The sequence below is a fragment of the Hypanus sabinus genome, chromosome 9 (assembly GCF_030144855.1).
Source record: "Hypanus sabinus isolate sHypSab1 chromosome 9, sHypSab1.hap1, whole genome shotgun sequence".
In the NCBI taxonomy this organism is placed as follows: domain Eukaryota; kingdom Metazoa; phylum Chordata; class Chondrichthyes; order Myliobatiformes; family Dasyatidae; genus Hypanus; species Hypanus sabinus.
Window position 1 is genome coordinate 6,726,316 of NC_082714.1, and position 19,583 is coordinate 6,745,898.

Sequence of the window (19,583 nt, forward strand, 5' to 3'; positions counted from 1 at the left end):
TCTGTACCTGTGTCCTTTGGTTCCACACTCCAGTGGGTCAGTCCATGTTGCTGCATCGTTTGGGTGTCTGGGAATCCAGAATGACTGCTGGAATCTGGCAATGATGTGGTGTTTATGCTGGGTCCAGTGCTTGTCCCATTGTAATGGCTGAGCCTGGCCATCGCAAGCAGTGCTGGACCCAGGTCAGGTAGTGCCCACGGAGACAGGAATTGGAACTGGAATTGCTTTTTTATTGTCACATGTACTGAGATACAGGGAAAAGCTTGTCTTGTGCACTGTTTATACAGATATGGGGAGCATGCCTTATGAGAATAGGTTGAGTGAACTCGGCCTTTTCTCCTTGGAGCGATGGAGGATGAGAGATGACCTGATAGAGGTGTATAAGATGATGAGAGGCATTGATTGTGTCGATAGTCAGAGGCTTTTTCCCAGGCTAAATGGTTGCCACAAGAGGACACAGGTTTAAGTTGCTGGGGAGTAGATACAGAGGGTCAGGGGTAAGTTTTTTACTCAGTAGTGAGTGCATGGAATGGGCTGCTGGCAACAGTGATGGAGGTGGATACAAAATGGTCTTTTAAGAGACTTTTGGATAGGTACAGGGAGCTTAGTAAAACAGAGAGCTATAGGTAAGCCTAGTAATTTCTAAGGTAGAGATATGTTCGTCACAACTTTGTGGGCTGAAGGGCCTGTATTGTGCTGTCGGTTTTCTATGTTTCTAGATAAGATCATTACACAGTGCATTGAGATAGAACAAGGTAAAACAATAACAGAATGCAGAATAAAGCGTCACAGTTACAGAAAAAGTGCAGTGCAGGTTATCAGTAAGGTGTAAGATCATAAGATGGTAAATTGTGACTCTCTTTCTCTCTCGCTCTCTTTCTTGCTGTCTCTCATGCTCTCTTGCTCTCTCACCCTCTCTCTCTTTCTCACTCTCTCTTATTCTCTCTCACTCTCTCTCCCTACACCCCCTCTCCCCCTCCCCTCTTCCCCTTTCTCCCACATTCTCCCTCTCCCCCTCTCTCACTCTCTCCCTCTCCTTTCTTTGCCTCTTAACCAATCTGTGCTGATGAAGTGTTTCCCCCTCCATCTCCCCTCAGGCTGCACTGGGGTTCGAACCCCACCCTCCGACCACATCCTCAAGCTGGCCGACGCCAACTCCTATTGGTCAGTCCAAGAGCTGCGCTGCCTGTCCCAGGAGACCTTTGTACGAAGCGTCGAGCTCCTCGGTACCGTGAAGACATTCAGCATCGCTCAGCTGGAGGCCCTGAAGGAGAAGGCCAAAGAGGTGTGGCCATGCTAAGCCTTGACACAGGAGCCAGACAAACACAGGAAAGGCAGCGTCTGTGGAGAGAAAGAGACAGTCTGCCTTTCGGCTCGATGACCTCACATCAGAGCTGTTTTCAAGCAATAACTATACAACAAATTATAAACACGAGATGCTGGAAATCCAGAGCAACGCACATAAAATGCTTGAGGAACTCAACAGGTCAGGCAGCATCTGTGGAGAGGAACAGCAAAAGGATAGTGAGGGATAAAATTGGTCCCTTAGAGAATCAGAGTGGACAGCTATGTGTGGAGCCAAAAGAGATGGGGGAGATTTTGAACAGTTTTTTTTCTTCAGTATTCACTAAGGAGAAGGATATTGAATTGTGTAAGGTAACGGAAACAAGTAGGGAAGTTATGGAAACTATGATGATTAAAGAGGAGGAAGTACTGGTGCATTTAAGGAATATAAAAGTGGATAAATCTCCAGGTCCTGACAGGATATTCCCTAGGACCTTGAGGGAAGTTAGTGTAGAAATAGCAGGGGCTCTGACAGAAATATTTCAAATGTCATTAGAAATGGGGATGGTGCCGGAGGATTGGCGTATTGCTCATATGGTTCCATTGTTTAAAAAGGGTTCTAAGAGTAAACCTAGCAATTATAAGCCTGTCAGTTTGACATCAGTGGTGGATAAATTATTGGAAAGTATTCTTAGAGATGGTATATGTAATTATCTGGATAGATAGGGTCTGATTAGGAACAGTCAGCATGGATTTGTGCGCAGAAGGTCATGTTTGACAAATCTTAATTGAATTTTGTGAAGAGGTTACAAGGAAAGTTGACGAGGTTAAAGCAGCAGATGTTGTCTATATGGACTTAAGTAAAGCCTTTGACTAGGTTCCACACAGAAGGTTAGTTAGAAAGATTCAATCATTAGGTATTAATATTGAAGTAGTAAAATGGATTCAACAATGGCTGTATGGGAGATGCCAGAGAATAGTGGTGGATAACTGTTTGTCAGGTTGGAGGCTGGTGACTAGTGGTGTGCCTCAGGGATCTGTACTGGGTCCAATGTTGTTTGTCATGTACGTTAATGATCTGGATGATGGGGTGGTAAATTGGATTAGTAAGTATGCAGATGATAGTAAGGTAGGTGGCGTTGTGGATAATGAAGTAGGTTTTCAAAGCTTGCAGAGAGATTTAGGCCAGTCAGAAGAGTGGGCTGAACGATGGCAGATGGAGTTTAATGCTGGTAAGTGTGAGGTGCTACATTTTGGTAGGAATAATCCAAATAGGACATACATGGTAAATGGTAGGGCATTGAAGAATGCAGTAGAACAAAGTGACCTAGGAATAATGGTGCATAGTTCCCTGAAGGTGGAATCTCATGTGGATAGAGTGGTGAAGAAAGCTTTTGGTATGTTGGCCTTTATAAATCAAACAAGAGGACATGAGTTGAGAGTTAGGGGGCAAAAGTTTAAGGGTAACACGAGGGGGAATTTCTTTACTCAGAGAATGGTAGCTGTGTATAACGAGCTTCCAGTAGAAGTGATAGAGGCAGGTTCAGTATTGTCAAATAAAGTAAAATTGGACAGGTATATGGACAGGAAAGGAATGGAGGGTTATGGGCTGAGTGTGGGCCAGTGGGACTAGGTGAGAATAAGCATTTGGCACGGACTAGAAGGGCCGAGATGGCCTGTTTCCGTGCTGTAATTGTTATATGGTTATATGGAATAAGCAGTGGATGTTTCAGGCTGAGATCTTTCATCAGGGTATCTTGTTGGCAATTAGAAATGTTATTTAATTTTATTTTATTTAGAGATACGGTGTGGAACAGACACTTCCAGCCCAAACAAGCTGCACTACCCGGCAACCCACCTATTTAACTCTAACCTAATCCTGGGAAGTTTACAATGATCAATGAACCTACTAACTGTAGGACTTTGTAGTGTGGAGGAGCCAGAGGACACCCACACGGTCACGAGGAGGGCATCAGACTTGAACTCCAGCGCCCCCTACTGTAAGAGCGCTGCATTAATCGCTACGCTGCTATGGCTCCCTCTAGAGGTTTATCCCTCTCTATAGACACCGCCTGACCTGCTGAGTTCCTCCACATTTTGTGTGTGTGACTTTATAAGATTAGTACCAAATCTGTCCTCATTGTGGAGTACAAGATATAAAATAATCTTTGCCCTGAAACAATAACTCTCTCTCCACAGACCTGCCGAGTGTTTCTAATCCATTCTTTTTCTTAGCGTCCCAGAGAAAAGCCACCTGGGGATTTCAGTTTAAATGTATGCTGAGCCACATGAGGGAGGAAAGGAATATCTTTAACACCACGGTGGTGGGAATGCAGAAAGAATGATCGAGGATTGAAACAATTAGGGAGAGGATAGAGAAGGCCAGAGGGTCACACTGCTACATTTAGATAGAGAAAGGCAGGAGAAGGCTTGGGCATAAAGGCTAGTAAAGATTGGCTGGGCTGAATGGTCCTCTGGGCCAGAATCCAAATGTCCGAGTCACTGTGGATCCCATGCATCTTAATCTTTTTTTAATTTACTGAGATTCAGTGTGGGACAGGCTGCAACATACAGCAAACCCTGATTTAACCCCAGCCTAATCACGTGATAATTTACAATGACCAATTAATTGATCTACCAACCAGTATCTGGAGGAAACCCATGTGGTCACAGGGAGAACATACAAACTTTTCACAGGCAGTGACGGGAATTGAACCGGAGTTGCTGGCACTGTAAACCATTGTGCTAACTACTACGTTACCATACCGCCCTAATCTTCTGGATGAGCCCAGCATGAGAGTCTTTCTCAAATACTTTCTTAAAATCCACATCAACAACTTCCATGGCTCTACCTTCACCAATCACCTTCTTCACCTCCTCGAAGGGGAAAAGAGAAAGAGGAGATAGAGAGAGAGAGAGAGTGAAAGAGAATGAAACAAAGAGACAAATGGGGAGAGAGAGAAAGAGGGAAGGAATGTGAGAGAGGGAGAAGGAGGGAGAGAGAAGGTAGGTATGAGAAGGCAAAAGAGAGAGATGGAAAGAAAGAGGGGAAAGAGAATGGGAGAAAAAGAGACAGAGGAGAAAGATGGGATGAGAAAGGAAGTGAGAGAAGGGGAAGTGGAAGTTGAGGAATGTGCCAATGGCATGATGTTGAACATGGATGGGATGTTGAACATGGATGGGATGTTGAACACGGATGGGATGTTGAACACGGATGGGATGTTGAACACAGATGAGGATGTTGAACACGGATGGGATGTTGAACACAGATGAGGATGTTGAACACGGATGGGATGTTGAACACGGATGAGGATGTTGAACACGGATGGGATGTTGAACATGGATGGGATGTTGAACACGGATGAGGATGTTGAACATGGATGAGGATGTTGAACACGGATGGGATGTTGAACACGGATGAGGATGTTGAACACGGATGAGGATGTTGAACACGGATGGGATGTTGAACACGGATGGGATGTTGAACACGGATGGGATGTTGAACACGGATGAGGATGTTGAACACGGATGAGGATGTTGAAACGGATGGGATGTTGAACACGGATGGGATGTTGAACACGGATGAGGATGTTGAACACGGATGGGATGTTGAACACGGATGGGATGTTGAACACGGATGAGGATGTTGAACACGGATGGGATGTTGAACACGGATGGGATGTTGAACACGGATGGGATGTTGAACACGGGTGGGATGTTGAACACGGGTGGGATGTTGAACACGGATGGGATGTTGAACACGGATGGGATGTTGAACACGGATGGGATGTTGAACATGGATGGGATGTTGAACACGGATGGGATGTTGAACACGGATGAGGATGTTAGTGTTAAGAGTTGCTGAGTTAGGAATGAGTCATTGAGCCGGGGGGGGGATGACATGGGATGTGGGGAGGGAGAGGTTAGTTGTCCTTGTGTATGGAGAGTGGGATTAGGGAGACCAGTGACAGACCTGCCCTTCCACAAGCACTCCTGCAGCTGGTCCCACCCCTTGGGTAGTGGTGGTGGGAGTTGGGGAGGGTCTCTTGTGTGCAGGCTTGTTGAGCTTCTCTGCTTTGTGGCTGCCTGCAAGATGAATCTCAAGTTTAGATACGTGGATAGTAAATGAGCGTTGAGTGCTGACAGTGTCACTGACGCCTTGCCGGTAGGTGTGGGGCCCTGTCCCGGGCTGGAAGAAGTACCAGATACGTGCTCTCGGCCGGATCGTGCACTCCCTGAGTGAGGCGGAGATTGCGGAGCTTGATCTCAGCTCCATCGACACCGTGATGGCTCTGAGTTGGCACAGTGAGTGGTCTCCACTGCAGGTAGGGGCAGCTAACGCCCGAAACGTTAACTTGGTTCCTTTCTTCACAGATGCTGCCTGGTCTGCTGAATACTCCCAGCACTCTTAACAAAAGACCAAAATTAGGCTGTTCAGCCCATCGATTCTATTTTGCCATTTCATGATGGCTGATTTATTATCCCTCTCAACCCCATTCTCCTGCCTTCTCCCCATAACCTTTGACACCCTTATTATCATGAATCTATCATCCTCTGCTTTAAATATGCCTAACAACTTGACCCCCTCTGCCATCTGTGGCAATGAATTCCACAAATTCACACTCCCAGCTAAACAAATTCCTCCTCATTTCTGTTCTAAATGGATGCCTTTCTATTCTGAAGCTGTGCCCTCTGGTCCTAGACTCCCCCACTATAGAAAACATCCACTCCATTTCCACTCTATCCAAGCCTTTCAATATTCAATACATTTCAGTGAGGTCATCTCTCTCTCTCTCTCTCTCTCTTTCTTCTCAACTGGCAAAACTTGTGGGCTGCCCCCAGCACATTCTTGGACTGTGTTGGTTGTTTACACAAACGAGGCATTTCGCTGAATGTTTCAATGTACATATGATAAACAATTTGCATAATTCAGATGAGTGCAAAACGGACGACAGATTAAACACGCCAACACTGGTGCTAGATGAGGCCACACCTGGGGCTCTGTGAAAACGAGGATGCAGATGCTTTGATCCAGAAAAAAAATAAATGGCTGGTGGAACTCAGCAGGTCGGGCAGCATCTGTAGAGGCTGTTGACCCCAAACATTTTTGTCCCTTTCTTCAACCAGTTCCTTCTGACCCTCGCCTCCCTGTGTGAAAAAGCCTGTCTCAGAGGAATGAGTTGGAATTGGTGCATTATTGTTTCTAACTTGTCTTGCATACTGTTCATTACAGAGTAAATCATTGCACAGTACACTGAGGTAGAACGAGGGAAAACAGTAACTTCTTACTCTGATTCTCCCCTTCCTTTCTGATCCTGATGAAGAGTCTCGGCCTGAACTGTCAACGGTCTACTCTTTTCCATAGATGACCTACTGAGCTCCTCCAGTATTTTGTGTGTGTTGCTCTGGGATTCCAGCATCTGCAGATTTTCTCTTATCGTATGAGGGGACCGTTCAATAGTCCTATAACAGTAACAGAATGCAGAGTGTCACAGTTAGACAGTAAGGCACAAGGACATAATGAGATAGATTGTGAGGTCAGGAGTCCATCTTGTATACTGAGGAACCGTGAAAATCTTTGTTTGCATGACATCCATATTGATCATTTTATGACATCAGTACGTCAAAGTGGGTTCGTTATGTGCTGTGTCGTATGACATCATTATGTGCTGTGCCATATGACATCATCATAATTTGTGCTGTATGACGTGGACGATCATGGTCTTTTGACGTCCATGACTGTTCTTGGCAAATTTTTCTACAGAAGTGATTTGCCATTACCTTCTTCTGGGCAGTGTCTTTACAAGATGGGTGAGCCCAGCCATTATCAATACTTTTCAGAGATTGTCTGCCTGGTGTCAACGGTCGCAGAACCAGAAATTGTGATCTGCACCAGTTGCTCATACGACCATCCACCACCTGCTCCCATGGTTTCACATGACCCCGATCAGGGGCTAAGCAGGAGCTACACCTTGTCCAATGGTGATCTGCAGGCTAATGGAAGGAAGGAGCTCCTTACACCCCCTTTGGTAGAGACACACCTCCACCCCACCACACCTGAGAAGGTAGTTCAAAGTGAAATGATAACAATGCAGAATACAGAGTTACATCCTGCTGCTGTCTGTGAGGAGTTTGTACGTCTCCCCGTGACCACGTGGGTTTCCTCCAGGTACTCCAGTTTCCTCCCACAGTCCGGAGAGATTCCCTACAACAACAAGATGGACTCCTGACCTCACAGTCTATCTCATTATGTCCTTGCACCTTATTGTCTGTCTGCACTGCACTCTCTCTGTAACGGTGATGCTCTATTCTGCATTCTGTTATTGTTTTCATTGAAAAGCTTGTTTCGCATACTATTCACACAGACAGGTCATTACACAGTGCATTGAGGTAGAACACGGTAAAACAATAACAGAATGCAGAATAAAGCTTCACAGTTACAGAGAGAGTGCCACGCAGACAGACAAAAAAGGTGGAAGGTCACAACAAGGTAGATTGTGAAGTCATGAGTTCATCTTATCTAACCTGATGCTGAGATACATCTGGGGATGTGCTGGGTCTCACCCTCAGTGATGTAACCTGGGGCCATCAGGTGTTTCAGCATCAGTCATCCTCACTCAGGCGACCTGGCCAGGTTTGATCAGGCCCTGGCTTGTGTCCCAGCATGGTCCATGGGTCACATCTCCTGATCCACAGCCATCTGGAGGCTCAATCAGCCCCCTCTGGGGTGGCTCAGTAGACTTATCACAGTGGGTGTTTCAGCCCGGGGGTATGTGCTTTCCTTTGGAATGTGGGAGGAAACCGGAGCACCCAGAGGAAACGCACGCGGTCACAGAGAACAGACAGACTGACAGTCCTTACAGACAGATGTGGAATCAAACCCGGTGCGCCGGTGCTGTAATAACGTTACACTAATCCACCACACCACACGCCTCCCCAAATTTGCCTGCTGGGAGAGAGAAGAGGGAATGTTCAGGGTGGATGAAGTCCTTGATTATGCTGGCTGCTTTACCGAGGCAGAGAGGAGTGTAGACAGAGTCCGTGGAGGGAGGCTGGTTTCTGTGATGTGCTGAGCTGGATCCACAGCCCTCTGCAGTTTCTTACGGTCACAGGCTGAGGAGTTACAGAACCAAGTCATAATGTGTCCAGGTAGGATGCTTTCTATAGAATATAGAAACCTCTGCACTTGTTCTATAGTATCTACAAATCTTTCTATCATATTTACGGGGTCATGGCAGATTTCTTTAGCCTCCTGAGATATTGGTGAGTTTTCTCAGCCGTAGCATCAATGTGATTGGAAGAGGGCCCTTTACAACAGGGTCAGTAACTGTCCCTTTCTGTTTGCACTGTACAAGATGTAAAATAATCAGAACTGAACTTTGACGCTAAAGCGTTAACAGTTCCTCTCCCTACAGATGCTGACTGAGCTGCTGAGTCTCTCCAGCACATTTCGTTTTTATTCCAGATTTCCAACATCTGCAGGTTTTCTGATTCTCATCAAAAATAGGTGATTACCAGCATGCAGAAAATTTGGGGAGGTACCTAGCAGAGAAACGGGCTGTTCGGCCCATTGAGTCTGTGCAGACCATTTACACTAATCCTAGTTTATTCTCCCCACATTCCCTCCAATTTTCCCCAGATTTCTACCCCTCACCAACACACCAGCAACTATTTACAGCAGCCGATTAGCCCATTGACCCATGGCTTGGAGATGTGGGTAGAGATCAGGGAAACCCATGCGGTCACAGGGAGAACGCACAAACTCCATACAGACAGCGCCGGAGGTCAGGATCTGTGAGCCAGTGGCTCTATCCACTGCACCTCAGTGTCATCCTTCAGACAGAAGACACTGGGGTTGTTCTTAGACAGGGTGGGAGGGTTTAAAGGAGACTGGGCCCAAGCTCTGAAAATTCCTCCCTGCACCTCTCCGTCTCTTTCGTCACCTCTCACAGGCTCCTTAAACTCCTTTCTTTGACTGAGCCTTTCCTCTCCTATCCTTACATCTGCTGCTGAGATACAGGGACTGCGAGAGTGCAGAATATTTCTTGTTCGGTTCAGCAGCTGCTCTTCTCCGGCAGGCTAGAGCCATATTGGATGGGTTTCTCCGAGGTTCCGGCCTGGCGGTTGGTGATCTGGATGGCTGGGTCCTGGCTGGGCTCGGCAGCTTGCTGTGCGCGATGACCAGCTCTGAGGTTGACTCCATGAATGCTGCTGCCTACAGGTAGGGAGACCATTTTGCAGGTTGGAATCAAAATCAGATTTATTTCAAAGTTCAAAAGTTTAAAGTAAATTTATTATCAAAGGACATATACGTCACTAAATACAACCCTGAGATTTGTTTTCTTGTGGGCATACTGAATAAATCTATAGAGTAATGACCATAACAGAATCAGTGAAAAATCACACCAACTTGGGTAAAACCAGTATGCAAAACCACAAGCTGTGCAAATACAAAAATAAAGAAATAATAATAATAAATAAGCAAAAAATATTGAGAACATGAGATGAGTCTTTGAAAGTTAGTCCATGGGTTGTGGAAACAGTTCAATGATGGAACAAGGGAAGTTATCTCCCAACTTCACTTCAACAACAGAATCAGAGTCAAAATCAGAGTCAGATTCATTATCAGAATCAGACTCAAAATCGGGTTTTGAATCAGATTTATTTTCACTGATTTTGATGCTGAGAATTTTTTTTAATTTGCAGCAGCAGTACAGAGCCAAGACAAAAGATCAGTATAAGTCACAAAAGGATAAATAAATAGTGCTGACAAAGAGGAGTATTGAGGTAGTGTGCATGGGCTTCCATTTTGGAAATGGTGGAGGTGAATGTACAGTGGCAGAGTGAAGCTGGAATCGAGGTCACGGTGTTGTCGGGGCAACCGCTGCACAAGAGAGAGGCCGTGAGGAGTGGAATTGGAGTTGGTTTATTATTGTCAGATGTTCTGAGATACAGTGAAAAGCTTGTCTTACACACCGTTTACACAGATCAGATCATTACACAGAGCACTGAGGCAGAACAAGGTAAAGCAATAACAGGACTGGAATTGGTTTATTATTGTCACACGTACCAAGATACAGTGAAAAACTTGTCAGCATCAGGTTTACTATCGCTGACATTCGTTGTGAAATTTGTTGTCTTTGTGGCAACAGTACAATGCTATACATAATAATAGAAAAATTACTGTGGGTTTCAGTAAGTGTCTGTGTGTATGTATATAATAGTTAAATTAAATAACTAGTGCAAAAATAGAAATTAAAAAAGTATCGAGGTAGATTTCATGGATTTGGTGCCCATCCAGAGATCGGATGGTGGGGGAAAGAAGCCGTTGCTGAATCGTTGAGTGTGTGGCTTCAGGCTCCTGTATCTGCTTCCTGATGGTAGCAATGAGAAGAGGGTGTGACCTGGGTGGTGGGGTCATTAATGGTGGATGTCGCCTTTTTGATGTAGATCAGGTCATTACAACTGTGCATTGAGGACGAACAAGGTAAAACAACAACAGAACGCAGAATAAAGTGTCAGAGTTACAGAGGGAGTGCAGTGCAGGGAGACAATAAAGTGCAAGATCATGAGGGAGATTGTGAGATCAAGAGTCCACTTTGGGGTATCAGGGCCGGTTCAATAGTCTCGAGCCTAGCGGAATGTGCTCAGGCGATGGCTGCACCCGGTGATCACCCTCTGCCTCTCGCAGTGTCGCAGCAGCAAGGATCGGCCAGGTCACCTGCGGGCTGGAGGTGCGGCGGAGGCTGCTGAGGAAGGCGAGGGAGGTGTTCGGAGACATCGGCGAGTGGCCAGGCTTCGTCCTCCAGGAAGTTGGAACAGTGGCAGGTCAGAAAGCAAGGGAGACGGTGCTGCAGCCATGAGGCTGTGTGTGGTGGAGGGAACGGGGGTCAAGGTGGACAAGGGCTGAGCCCTAGGATTGGACTGGACATGGAAACTGACCGTTTGTCCCACTGTATCTGTACTGACCAGCAAGTTAGACTAATCCCACCAGCTCCCCACATTCCCGTCAATATGGGGTGTCACCGTTATTACAGTACCAGCGACACAGGTTCAATTCCCACTTCTGCCTGTAAGGAGCTTGTACGTTCTCCCCATGAACACATGGGTTTCCTCTGGGTGCTTTGGATTACTCCCACAAGGATAAGGCAGGAGAATGGGGTTGAAAAGGATAATAAATCAGCCCTGATTGAATAGCAGAGCAGATGTGATGGGCTGAATGGCCTAATTCTGCTCCTTTGTCTTATGCTTTTATTCCAAAGTCATACAGCCAGGTTAGTAGGTTAACTAGACACATGGGTGTAACTGGGCGGCCTGGGCTCGTTGGGCCAGAAAGGTCTGTAATTGTGCTCTATCTCGAAATAAATAAATTCCCTCTCTGAAAGGAATTCCCTGTCCCTACCACTGAAAATCCCATAAGGAATTCTCTATCCCTACCATCGAAACTCCCGTAAGAAATTCCATGTCCCTACCACTGAAACTCCTGTAAGGAGTATTGGCAAATCATAATTCGGGAAGTTTATAAACATTGAGGGTTATTGATAAGCTGAATAGTCAGGGTCCTTTCCCCAGTGTAGGGCAGTCTAAACCTAGACAGCATTGGATTGAGATGAAAGATTTAAAAGAGATTCTCTCTCCCTACTGCCAATTGTCACCCCTCCAGCACGGGGCACAGAGAATTGAGTCCAGTGGTCTGATATCTCCTCAGGAACAGTCTGCTGGAGGAACTCTAGCAGGTTGGGAAACCTCTGTTGCAGGAGGGAAGGAGCTGCCAACGATTCATCGAAGACTGAAAATCCTGATGTAGATTTTCCTCCCCACACCACAAACTAAAGATGAGTTCCTCCAGCAGATTGTTTTAAGGATCAGAATCAAGTTTATTAGCTTCGTCCTATATAAGACTCTCGGCCCAAAACACTGACTGTTCATTCCTCTCCACAGATACTGCCTGACCTGCTAAGCTCCTCCAGCAGTTTGTGTGTGATGATGGGAAATTTGTTGTTCAGCAGCAGCAGCACGGGGCAAAAACATAAAATTAATGTCAATTACCAAGAAATCTGAGCGAAACGAAGGGAGAATGAGCTAGTTGTTCAGGGTTTCATGGACTGTTCAGGAATCTGATGGTGGAGGGGAAGAAGCTCTTCCTGAGTCATTGGGAACAGAAATTAGTTTTATTTGTCACATACACATCAAAACTTGCAATGAAATGCATCATTTATGCCAAATCAGATCAGCGAGAATTGTCCTGAGGGCAGCCCACAAATGTTGTCACATTCCCAGCACCACAACTTACTAACCCCAAAGTTCAAAGTACACTTATTATCAAAGTATGTCTACTGTGCACAACCCTGAGATCTGTCTCCCTGCAGGCAGCCACAGAACAAAGGAACACCATGGGACAAACCATTTTAAAACAAGCCCACACAGCACCCAAAGTGCAAAAGAAAAGAACAAACAATCAAAAAGTAAATGAATAACACACAGAACAGAACATCATTCACAGGCCACAGTCACAGAGCCGGTTCAGGGCTGAGGGGTGTGCTAATGGCTGCAGGCCACAGTCACAGAGCCGGTTCAGGGCTGAGGGGTGTGCTAATGGCTGCAGGCCACAGTCACGGAGCCGGTTCAGGGCTGAGGGGTGTGCTAATGGCTGCAGGCCACAGTCACAGAACCGGTTCAGGGCTGAGGGGTATGCTAATGGCTGCAGGCCATAGTCACAGAGCCGGTTCAGGGCTGAGGGGTGTGCTAATGGCTGCAGGCCACAGTCACGGAGCCGGTTCAGGGCTGAGGGGTGTGCTAATGGCTGCAGGCCACAGTCACAGAGCCGGTTCAGGGCTGAGGGGTATGCTAATGGCTGCAGGCCATAGTCACAGAGCCGGTTCAGGGCTGAGGGGTATGCTAATGGCTGCAGGCCACAGTCACGGAGCCGGTTCAGGGCTGAGGGGTGTGCTAATGGCTGCAGGCCATAGTCACAGAGCCGGTTCAGGGCTGAGGGGTATGCTAATGGCTGCAGGCCACAGTCACAGAGCCGGTTCAGGGCTGAGGGGTATGCTAATGGCTGCAGGCCACAGTCACAGAGCCGGTTCAGGGCTGAGAGATGTGCTAATAGCTGCAGGCCACAGTCACAGAGCCGGTTCAGGGCTGAGGGGTGTGCTAATGGCTGCAGGCCACAGTCACGGAGCCGGTTCAGGGCTGAGGAGTGTGCTAATAGCTGCAGGCCACAGTCACAGAGCCGGTTCAGGGCTGAGGGGTGTGCTAATGGCTGCAGGCCACAGTCACAGAGCTTAGAAACAAACTGCAGAGTTGGTCTTTGGAAGCTGGAGCCACCGGAGGAAACCCACGCAGTCACATGGGGAGAACGTACAAACTCCTTACAGCAACCTTGGGAATCGATCCCTGATCTGACACGAGCTGCTGTAATGCTTTATGCTAACTGCTACACTCCTGAACCTCCTCCTCTGGGGGTGGGGGGGGGGGTAATGAGAAGAGGGCATCTCCTGGGTGATGAGGATCTCTAATGATGGACACTGCCATCTTTAGGTGCCATATGTCTTGCTCCAGATTCAACATCCGCATTCTCTTGTACCTCGATAAGTGCCCTTCGCCCCCATGGCTGCTCTGACTGTGTCTGCAGAAGGAACTGCTGTCCCTGTCACTGGCCAGTTCTCTGCAATGTCTCCACATATAGAGAGGAGGTACTGAAACTGTCCAGTTGGTGCAGAAAGCACAACGCAACCTATCACTCAACATCACAAAGACTAAAGAAATAATAATTGAGTTCAGGAACAAGCCCCTACATACATAGTGTACATAGTGAGATAATGGAAAAGGTCTCCAGTTTCAGGTTTTTGGGGATGAACATCACCGAGTTCTCATGGTCCGTCAACACAACCTCGATAGGAGGGAAGGCACATCTGCCACTACACTAGCTGAGGTGCTTAAGGAGAGCTGTACGCTGCTGCCCCCTCCTGGTAGATGTTGTGCTCTGAGGATCACTTTCCTCAAAATGGGAAGTTAATTCCAACTCAAAGTTCAAAGTAAATGTTACTGTCAAAGTATGTATATGTCACCATATTCAACACTGAGATTCATGTTCTTGTGGACGTACTCAACAAATCTATAGAATAGTAATCATAACAGAATCGATGAACGATTGCCAAACTAGTGCTTTCAACCAGAGTGCAGAAGACAACAAACTGCAAATGCAAAAAGAAGAAACAATAATATAAATAAATAAACAAACAATAAATATCTAGAACATGAGATAAAGAGTCCTTGAACATGAGTCTATCGGTTGTGAGAACATTTCAATGGTGGGGCAGGTGAAGTTGAAATTGAGTGAAGTTATCCCCTCTGGTTCAAGAGTCTGATGGTTGAGGGGTAATAACTGTTCCTGAACCTGGTGCAAGTCCTGAGGCTCCTGTATCTTCCACCTGATGGCAGCAGCGAAAAGGGAACAGGTCCTGGGTTGTGGGGGTTGTCTCGTGATGGGTGCTCCCTTCCTACAGCAGCGTTTCATGTAGATGAGCTCATTGCTGGGGAGGGCTTTACCTGTGATGGACTGGGCCATATCCATTACTTTTTTTTCCTTGATTTTCGATTCAAGGGCATTGGTGTTTCCATAGCAGGCAGTGATGCAGCCAGTCATTATACATCTATAGAAGTTTGTCAAAGGTGGGTAGTTGGGGGAGGGTGGATGAATCTGGGAGGTGATAGGTGGAAATGGTAATGGGCTGAAGAAGAAGGAACCTGATAGAAGAGTGGACCATGGGAGAATGGGAAGGAGGAGTGGACCAGCCGGAGATGACAGACAGGTGAGGAGAAGAGAAGGAATGAGAGGCGAACCAGAGTGGAAAAAGAGAGCAGGAAAAGTAGGGGGGGTGGAATATCTGGAAGCTGGAGAAATTGATGTTTATGTCGTCAGGTTGGAGACTACCCAGATGGAAAATCTTCATCTATTGTGGCCTCATTGTGTGGGATTCCCGTTCTGGGGAAGGCTGCCAGAACCTCCTTTTCCCTTTGGGAGGGGGCATACGGTTCTGGCGCAAAGCTCACCCCACTTCCATGAGGCACTGCTGTTGCTGGGAGCTGCTGGATGGGGAGGTGGCAGGGTTGCAGACTTCCTTGTTGTGTTACAGCCTCTCACTGTTCACCGCTGAACTTCTTGGCAGCTGGGTTGAGCCGGGAGGAGGTTAAGGAGCTGAACCGGGACCTGATGCCCTATTTCATGCCAGCAGCGGTGGCTGCACTACCTGCCAACGTATTCCAGGTGAGAAGACCGGACTCTCCCTGGTCCCAGGGACGTCGTCGACAGTTGCAGTTTGGTGCATGCACTAGTGCGATGGGCATCCCCCGTGTGTGTAAACTCATCTGCTCATGCTGGTGGGGAGGGGGACGTGCGGTACCCGACAATCACACCAGTCACTGGGAGAAGTTTCATAGCTGCTTGCCCTTGTGTTCAGATCTGGTCGCCTCATTAAAGGAAGGATGTGGAAGCTTTAGAGAGGTGCAGAGGAGATTTACCAGATGCTGCCTGGATTAGAGAAGTCTTATGAAGGTAGGTTGAGTGAAGGAAGATGAGAGGTGACTTGATAGAGGTGTACAAGATGATGAGATACATTGATAGAGTGAACTGTTAGTGCCTTTTTCCCAGGGCAGAAAAGGGTAATTCAAGGGGAATAATTATAAGGTGTGTGGAGGAAAGTTTAGGGGGAGGGGATATCAGCGGTAGGTTTTTACACAGAGGGTGGTGGGTGTGTGGAACACACTGCCAAGGGTGGTGGTAGAGGCAGATACATTAGGGGCATTTAAGAGACTTTTAGGCACATAGATAGTAATGGAGGGTTATGTGGGAAGGAAGGGCTCAGTTGATCTTGGGCTAGGCTGAAAGGTGGAGAACCAAAGCTTTACTCTGGTGAGGTGCTCCACGTTCCAGAGAGGGGTAACTCAGAGTTGTGCTTTGGTTTCGAGAAACCTTATAAAAAGCAACGTGAAATGGTTTTGTCATGAACATTATCCAAGTTCACTGGAGCACAAAAAAATAGGAGCAGAGGAGGCCGCTCATCCAACCACATTATTCAATACAACTGCCGCTGGTCTATGTCAGTCTCAGGACTCTACCTACACCTCCCCACCTTGTACCCCTCTATCAGGTCACCCCATCCTCCTTCACTCCAAAGTGAAAAGCCCCAGCTCGCCCAACCTGTCCTCCAGTCCGGGTAACATCCTGGTAAATCTCCTCTGCTCCCTCTCTAAAGCCTCCATATCCTTCCTGTAATGAGGTGACTGGAACTGAACACAATACTCCAAGTATTCCCCATATTCTCCCTGTATCTCTTTGTCTGTCTCCCTCTCTCTCTGTCCCTCACTCTGTTCTGCCCTCTCTCTTATTCTGTATCTCTCTCTCACTCACTCTCTATGTCTCTCTCCAACTCTTTCAATCTCTCTTCCCCCTCTCCCCTCCCCTCCCACTCCTCCCCTCCCCCTCCTCCCCATCCCCTCCCCCACCCTCTCCCTCTCCCCCTCCTCCACCCCTCCCCTCCTCTCCCCCTCCCCTCCTCCTCTCCCTCTCCCCTCCTCCTCTCCCTCTCCGTTTCTCTCTCCCCCCCGAGCAACTGCAGCAGTTGTTGCATTTCATGCCCGGCGTGACCAGATGAGTGACTGAGGGGTCGGTGACGGATGGGTGTGCGATGGGTAGATTGGCCTGTGGTTTTCCTCTCCTGCAGGAGCTCTCCCCACAACAGCTGCTGAACCTGGGGCCAGAGAACGCGGCTGCCGCGACTGGGGCCCAGATGGCAGCACTGGACCCAGACCAGGCCTCCAGTCTGCAGGCCGCCAGGGACGGAGGCGAAGCAGAGGAGACAGCCCCCTCCACTTCCCCGATTACAGGTAGTGAGTGTGGAGTCGCTGCTGTACTGAGCTGGGCATATAACTCACCCTACTGTCCCCCCTCCCGTCAACTCACCGGGATCCGAGGGCCCCCTCCCGACCACAATGAGACTCTGGTCCCCTTCCCACCCACACTGGACCAGGTGTCCCCCTCCCCATCACCCCATCAGGATTCAGATCCCTTTCCCATCTGCACCGGGACACCAATTCATACAATAGTCATAGAACACTACAGCACAGAAACAGGCCTTTTGGCCCATCTAGTCCATGCCAACCCATTAATCTGCCTGCCATCCACCACTTCCGCTGGCAACTCTCACTACCCTCTGAGTGAAGAAGTTCCCCCTCAGGTTCCTCTTAAACATTTCATCTGTTACCCTGAACCCATGACCTCGAGTTCTAGTTTTACCCAACCTCAGTGGAAAAAGCCTGCTTGCATTTGCCCCATCTATACCGCTCATAAACTACCTTTACACTCACCTGGATCTGATTTCCAACATTCCCTTTAGATTTACTCGGATCACTTATAAATAAAAGAAATTAATTTAAAAATGTTTTGAAGTTTTGGTAAATATAATATCCAGCAGTCCAGACAATGCACAGACCAGCACCAACAAATCTCGAGAGTGCCAGATTGACAGAGTTGCACTGTTCTGTGAACCAAGCGCAGAGTAGTAATTGTTTTTGTCTTACATTGCTGTGTCTCCTGCGTCTAATCATTCTTTTCATTCATTAGACTTTCTAACAGGTTCGGCTTGCCGTGGTGACCTACACCTCCTGCTCTGGGCTGCCTCGACCGCAGCTGCTGTGTGTGTTGATCCCTGATGGTCAGACTGAGTTGCGTGTCCCAGCACATACTGTTGTACATTCGAATGGTCAAAGGCTCTAGATGTCCCTGTCAACAGAATGTGGCTGGCTACAAAGACACAGATTAGCATAACGCTTTACGGCACCAGCAATCACTGATCAGGGTTCAATTCCCGATGCTGTCTTTAAAAAGATAAAATTATTTTTATTTATCACATGTACATCGAAACATTCAGTGAAGTGTGTTATTCTTAATCTTCCTCCTTCCTTTCAGTGCTGATGAAGGGTCTCAGCCCGAAATGTCACCTGGTTATTCATCTCCATCGATGCTGCCTGCTGACCTGCTGAGTTCCCCCAGCATTTGTTTGTGTTCCAGTGAATGGCATTGTTTGCATCAAAGCTCGTCAGCTGGGCTGCACTTCTGGAGCCAACATAGTGTGCCCACAGCTCACTGACCCGAGCCCATTCCTCTTTGGAATGAAGTAGGAAACAGACTCTTGTATAGTGCTGTATTTGTCAACGTGGACAGGAACAAAGGATGTCGGGAATGGTGAGGGTGGAGCACCGGGGGAACAGGTGGCAGAGGGGGAGTCTCGGGGTTGGGGTGTGGAACAGGTGCAGACACACCCAGCCCTAAAGCACCAGGCAAGGTAATTTGATTCCAAATAGTTGGTTTATTGATCATTACAGAATGTCTCTCTGGTGCTTCCTGCTCCCTTCCCCTTTTCCCAACCATGATTCCCCTCTCCCTGCCCCCTTCCCACTCTCAGTCCACAATAGAGACCCATATCAGAATCAGGTTTATCTTCACTCACATGTGTCCTGAAATATCTTTTTTTTTTCCCAGCAGCAGTACAGCACAATACATAAAATTACTACAGTACTATGCAAAATTCTTAGGCACCCTGGCTATAAATGTGTCCAGGACTTTTGCACAGAGCTGTCCAGGTTAGGGTTAATATGTTGAGGACACGTTATGTTGGCCCCAGAAATGTTAGCCCCCCAGCACATCTTCTGACCATGCTTGTCATTGACACAAGTGATGCATTTAACTAGATATCTCGATTTACATGTAACAAAATAAAGCTAAGCTTTAATCTTTAACAAATCGAGGATCAATTTTATTCACCACATACATTTACATGGATTAGGAATTTGCTGTGGTGTGTAGGTCAGGGTGTGACATGCAACAAAAAACACAATTATAATTTTGATGAATTATATCGAATAAATATAGAATAAAATGTGCATAAATACTGTAAATAAATACCAGTATGTATTTACAATATAAAACATCATTATAAACAGTGGTATAAAGTGTTTACAGTGCAGCGACAGGGTTGATAGATAGAGGGGGTGGGGGTGGGTGCTAACTAGAATGGTCAATCAAATTAACTGCCTGGGGGAAGAAACTTTTAAGATGGAGTAAAATTTTTGTTTTAATAGCCTCATAATGCTTTCCAGAGAGAGCTTTTGGAAAAGGCAGCTTTCTGGTGGGTAGTGTCCACTATGATTTACCTGCCCAGTTCATTGCCCTGGACACATGCAAGTCCTGCAGTGATGGTCAATGACCTTTTCTGCTGACCTGACAGCTTGCTTAGTTT

The 19,583-nt window shown here is 47.2% G+C and overlaps 1 protein-coding gene across 1 annotated transcript in view; it reads left to right on the forward strand.

The window, feature by feature from the left end:
• Positions 1-18,379, forward strand: part of LOC132399053 (otoancorin-like) — a 77,706-nt gene extending 59,327 nt beyond the window's left edge. Inside the window, exons 17-23 of the mRNA XM_059978981.1 lie at positions 1,098-1,285; positions 5,454-5,609; positions 9,363-9,505; positions 10,976-11,112; positions 15,456-15,553; positions 17,010-17,172; positions 17,909-18,379. Coding sequence (XP_059834964.1) covers positions 1,098-1,285; positions 5,454-5,609; positions 9,363-9,505; positions 10,976-11,112; positions 15,456-15,553; positions 17,010-17,172; positions 17,909-17,997 — 974 coding nt within the window. The 3' untranslated portion in view covers positions 17,998-18,379. The remainder of the gene's footprint in view (positions 1-1,097; positions 1,286-5,453; positions 5,610-9,362; positions 9,506-10,975; positions 11,113-15,455; positions 15,554-17,009; positions 17,173-17,908) is intronic.
• The last annotated feature ends 1,204 nt before the right edge of the window (positions 18,380-19,583 follow it).